Genomic DNA, 6000 nt, shown 5'->3' on the forward strand with positions numbered 1-6000 from the left:
CTTTTAGGAATTTTCCGTAATCATAAAACATGTGTGCTTCTAATTTTGGAGTTAGGATTTCTAAGGTTAGATGCCATTATAAATGGGCTGGGCATCTACAAGACCTTTTCGGAGGTAACAGCATAAATTTACTTTGACCTCAGGTTAGACTCTAATGCTGTGATGTGAGGAAAGAAGGCTAATTTTATTTATTTATTTATTTATTGCATTAGGCTAGGTTGCTTATGGGGATTTTCTTCTGCGTGAAAGGAGAATTTTCACAGAAATCATTATATTTTCTGAAGCTTCGTGTTTAACATGTAGGTCTCAAGGCATCTCTGTTAGATACTGTGAGCTAAACTGAGATATATTTTAATCATTCACATACTGAAAGCTTACAGAATCCATTGTTTACAGACAATTTGTATCCAATACTATTTTGAATCTCAAATAAGTTTTTTTTTCTTTTTTTTTAATCCCAAGGGATACCCTTTTATTGAACACTTTACAAATGAATGAGTTTATGGAGTTTTCTTATCTGTTACCTTTCAGTTGAAACCGTCAGATACGTAAGAATTTAGCAAGACCCCTATTTTCCCATGTGTTTTAATTTTTCTGTTTTCTTTCTTTCAGGACAAAAAAGAGCTTACCTAGGTATTACTATTTTTTTTAAGAACTAAAACAAGTGGAAAAACATAGGACACTTATGAACCATTTATTTTTAGTTCAATTGTTCAGAACTCAGTAACCCTTGAGATCAGTCTTTATGAGCCAAGATGTTTGTGATAAGTTGTAAAATGATAAAATTTACAAGTTCCTGTGGTGGAGAACTATAGAGTAGATCATTACTTTGAAATGAGTGTAGTTTGTAGATATGATTTCATTTAACTGTTAACTATCCGGAATTGCGATCAAAACAGAGTGGCTTTTTTGGAGGAAAGGGTTAGCTTTTAAAGCTCTTGCTGCATATATTTGGAAGAATAAAAAATTGAGGTGATTGACTCCAGCTTAAATACGTTAAAGTTTAACATAATTGTGTGATGTTAAACCTTGTGAGAAAGTTTAAGTAAAGTATTCTTTGGAGATTGCCTCTTCAGAACCTGAAATTTTAAAGAGCTTAAACTATCTTCAACAAGAAGATAGTTCTTGTCTGATCTGCGATACAGTAAAATCTTGATTGTTGTTGTTCCACCAAGACCCAGAGATACGGATATCTCTCTCCTACTCACTCACTCACAGAATTTTTCCAACAAATTCTATGTAAAGCTAACAGCTGATAACAAGAAACTTTGTGAGGCACTTTACAGAAGGGGGAAAGAGTAATCTTTATTTATGGGAAATAAATCATTACTTCATCTAAACACCAGTGTATGAGAAACGAATGATTAGAAAATTTTAAGTTATCTTCATGATTGAATCTTCCTATTTTGAGTCTGTATTTTCACAGCACAAACAGGGCCTCATAGACCCAGAGCCTCATTTGTAGTTTTTAATCTGTACTGGAACACATATGCTACCCATCCTGTGAAATTTTATCTTTTCCAGTTTCTTCTAGCTTATTTTATTACATTTTCAGTCACGTTTCTTTAAGGCATACTGATGAGTACCTCCTTTTATAAGAAAAAGAAAAGGCAATTTAATTTTCATGTTCTTAGAATTTATGAATAATTGAGGTTGGATGGGACTTCTCCTCATTTCTCCCAAGCCCCACTCAAAGACGCTTTGAAGTTAGATGTGGTGGCTCAGGCTTTGTCCAGTCAAGTGCTCAATATCTCCAAGGATAGGTATTTGGCAGCCTCTCTGGGCAACCTGTTTCAGTGTTGGATCATGTGATGATCTTTCTTTCCCTCCCCCCTGCCTTATCTATAATAGAAATTTCCCATGCTGCAACCGTGTTCGTTGCCTCTTGTCCTTCTGCTGTGTGCCACTAAGTGGAGTCTGGCACTGTCAAATGCATCACACTCGTGAAATAGCTGTAGATAGCGATTTCCCCTTTGCTTTGTCTTCTGCAGGCTGAACCGATCCGGATCTCTCAGTCAGCCTTTGTATGTCATGTGTTTCAGTCTCCGGAAAGCTTACTTCATCTTCTGCTGTTAGTGCAGGCAAAAATGAGTCAATTGAAGCATTTCTGTTGAACTACTTGTTCTTTCAAAGCCTTTAGTTTCAGAGCTAGATGCAGGAACACTAAAATTTAGAAACACTTTGGGAGAAGATCATATCTGAGTGTATCTTACTGAATTAGTCTCATCAACCATTTGGTTTTGCAGGAACTTCTTGTTCTGGCTTTTGAAGAGGGTTTCTGTTCTAGCAAAACTATTAATCATGGATTGCCTCAATTGAAGTTTTGTGTGTATTTTTCCCTCCTCAAGGGTGACGCGGATGGTGACAAGCCCCTGGAAGTCCATGCTGTTCCAAATGAGGAATGAACCCAGAAGTAGAACACTAAATCACTTGCCATCGAACAGGTAAAAGATAAACACTGATAGTAATATGAGGCTGCAGCAGCAAAATAACCTGGAAAAACTGAACATTTGCAAGTTTTAATTTGCAGATACCTTCCTTAGATTGATAAATAATTGGGAAAGAGAGATGATGATTTTATTCATTTTAGGATTTGTCAAGAAAATGTTTTCTCCTGAATACTACTTAGCTAATCTAAATTCTTCATCTTTAGAAAACGGCAAGTAAGTATAAAAGTTTCCTCCAGTGGTTCCCAACTAATTTTTAGCCAGGCCTTGTTAAAGCATTGGATTTTTTAGCTTACCACTCCTGCCTCCTTTACCAAAGACCTCTTTGCCCTTGTCATTTGCCCCCTCTCACACCTGTGCGGATGTGAGGAGGGGAGAGGAACCTCTTTCCTGTTGATGATACATTGTCGTTCCTCTCAAGCTTTGGCAACACCAGGTACAACCTCATCTTAAAGCCTGCGATGGTCCACCCTGTGCTTCACCTTTTATGTTGATGCTCCTCACTAATGAGGCATGCCTCATCAGTGGGGAACCAGTGCTGGAGGAAATGGAGGTAGTGTTTCTCAATTCTTTGAGCCAGAAACAGAGTTGAGACTCCAGTTCTGTTTCAGACTTGGCCACTGAGTTGTTTTTTAACATCAAGTAAGTCCCTTGACTGTAAAGCATTCCCAACTTTTTAAACGTAGTTCAAGATAATAGGACAAAACTTGCTATGTATTTGAGGCATGTTAGTACTCAAGATAATGTGATTGGAAGTAGTTTAGTACAAAATACTGGATGACGTATGCTTTATTATCAGTTGATACGGGATGTCTTTTCTGAACATTTTTTCTGATTGCTCCTCTTTACCCTACCTACATTACTTTCGTATTATGATAGAGAATTACTTTCTGTCAGAAAACCTACTTTTGTAGGGTACTCCTCACTATTCTTGTATGCAGTGTTCCATTTACTTCCCCCTGCACCGTCAACTGCCAACTACGTAAGCATAGTCTGGATTTAGAGAACTGCGTAAGTCTCTTTCGTTTGATTGTTTGGGTTTTTTCCCCCCATATATCGTCAGCAGTTACAAATGTGATGCAATGCGCGTATCTCTTGAGTAAGTGTTTCACTCTTAGATGGTCAGTTTTAAAAGCAAAGCTACTCTCTAGGGTTGTGTTTCCATTAATGTATTTTTAATTGCTGTAGTTAATTCTCCTCACAAGAGCAAAAGTATGTTGAGTGGTTGATTTACTGAGGATGTGTGTTTGTCCTTCAGATGTATAAATAAGAAGTTTTTAAGTATGAGAGTGATCTCTTAATATTTTATACAACAACTACATAAAATAAAAAACACACACAAAAAAAGGAAGAATAGTCTTGCTTACAGTAAAGATACCCAGGAAAACCAAGAGCAAGAAGAGGTAGGTCACTAAAATACTGTGCTTGTTGTGAATTGAGATGGAGCTACTAAATGATAGAAAGCCAGGAATATTGATCTCTTGTTTATTTATGTGGGACACTGTACAAGTGTCAAGGTTCATCAGAAACAAATCCCTAAATCACCTTTCTTTCAACATTTCTTGTCCTGTGAATATAATTTTTGTCAGCTCTTCATTCATTTGTTGAGACTTTGGCATCTGCTTAAAGCAGGTTTTCTTTTAAAGAAAAGGAACAAAAGCTTGTCAGGAAGGTTTGTACTAAAGTTGTCCAAACTTTTGTCCTCAAAGTGTCAATCATATAAATAGCAAGTTTTGATGAGTACCTCATTAACAGTTGCTGTCTCAGATGTCATTTTACTGTCTGTCTTTTTGAAGAGTTAACCTGCTCGTGTACCTGAGTGCTTTTGAAATCTGCTTACTCTGCCTCATGTTGTTTCTAGAGAAGCTACCTAAATGAAATGTCTAGATTTTTGACCTGGAGGAGCCAGATGGTGAAAGTTCAAATCAGTATCAATTTTCAGCTGTTCTGTGGGGGTGGTGATTTGTTATTTCTGCCTGAATTCAAATCCAGTTATTTAACTTCACGTCTAGGTCCAGATGCTTTGTTGGATTTCAGTGATCCCAAACGCTGGAGAATACTACTGTAATCTTTGAAAAGATGTGTTTGTTTATACCAAATGAGATCAGTCCTTAGAGTCGCACTGTATTTTAAAATGTTGGCAATATTCCTTGTTGAATCTAGCTAATAAAAAAAAAAATAAAAAAAACCCAAACAATACAATGTCATTTTCCTCATAAAGATTTGTGACAGCATAGATCTTTGAATTAAACAGCCCAGGACAAAATCACTTTGGAATGGAGACAGGCAGTAACATATTTCTTCATTCCAAAAAAACAGCTGCATTGCACCTCCTTCACTGCATGTTTGTTGTTAATGGTTATATGCAAAGTACAGCTCAAACTACATCCCACTGTGGGAGAACTAAGCTTTAATTTTATCCATCTGTTGTGCTGAGTTGCATGGAAGCTACGTAAGTCTGTGTTTTTCCATGAGGACAGCATATCTCATTTTCACTTTGCTCAGGTTCTGTTTATTGTTTCTATTTGTTTAAGTTACATTGCCCTAGATTTATAGCAGAATAAGCAAGATCAGGGAGAAAATACACTTTAGTAGGAATTAGAAAGAATTCTATTTGAGAAAGTTAGTTTATTACACAAGACTGCCATTGGTGTTTTGTTGCTGGAAGTGTTCTTTCATTTCTGTATTTGCATACAGCTCAACTAAATAAATCAAGATCTCTAGAGCAAACATAATAATTAATGCTCTATTACTGTGGCTGCAATCAGTAATATGAAGCATTAAATCTCTACATAGGAATAAATTGGCATTGAAAATGATCATCTTACTGATTCTGAGCAACTTGCCAAACTAAAGGCGGGGGGAAATTAAAATTGCACTCTGACAGTGGGTGCAAAATGTCTATGAAATTTTAATTCTGCTTTCTCTCTCCCACCTTCCTTCTCCCCTCTATCCTCTATCTATTCTTTGCTTATAGATGAATATAAAATGTAGATGAGAACAACAATTTCACCAAAAAAAAGGAGAAAAACATCTGAATCCATTTTGACTTTGAATGTGACTAATCTGCCTTCTGCCTCAGGAAAAACTGACAGCACCTTGCATCATCTTCTGGCGTCTCTAAAAGGACACTGCGTATTTTGTGTCAGCCGGAGACCATGTCATCAGTTCTGCAGTGGGACTTAGTGGGTCCTATTGCAAGATCACCAAGTAGGAAGTCTCAAAATTCCTCAGTCTCTTGTTATTTATATATAAAATAAAATTCTAATTACATAAAACTGTTTTGATTGCCTTTCTCTGCCTATATTCTTTCTAAAATACGACATTTGCACAATTTATGAAACAATAGGTTATGGTTCTTGAGACGCTGTTGACAATGTCTATTAAAAAGTGAGGAAAAGCTTAAAGTAGCATGATGTTTTGGTTAGCATTAGCTAATAGAATTATGAATGCGAACAATTACAATGAATCTTGTGTTTTGTCTGAGTCTCCCCCTCCTTTTTATACAAATCTTCTGCCTCATCAGTGCCAGTGGGAGGTATATAATGAAGCA

The 6000-nt window shown here is 36.5% G+C and overlaps 1 protein-coding gene across 1 annotated transcript in view; it reads left to right on the forward strand.

The window, feature by feature from the left end:
- The window catches only part of APOO (apolipoprotein O), a 32462-nt gene extending 26737 nt beyond the window's left edge, over positions 1–5725 (forward strand). Inside the window, exons 9-10 of the mRNA XM_062600235.1 lie at positions 2349–2444; positions 5425–5725. Coding sequence (XP_062456219.1) covers positions 2349–2405 — 57 coding nt within the window. The 3' untranslated portion in view covers positions 2406–2444; positions 5425–5725. The remainder of the gene's footprint in view (positions 1–2348; positions 2445–5424) is intronic.
- The last annotated feature ends 275 nt before the right edge of the window (positions 5726–6000 follow it).

This window comes from Rhea pennata, chromosome 1, assembly GCF_028389875.1.
Source record: "Rhea pennata isolate bPtePen1 chromosome 1, bPtePen1.pri, whole genome shotgun sequence".
Lineage (NCBI taxonomy): Eukaryota > Metazoa > Chordata > Aves > Rheiformes > Rheidae > Rhea > Rhea pennata.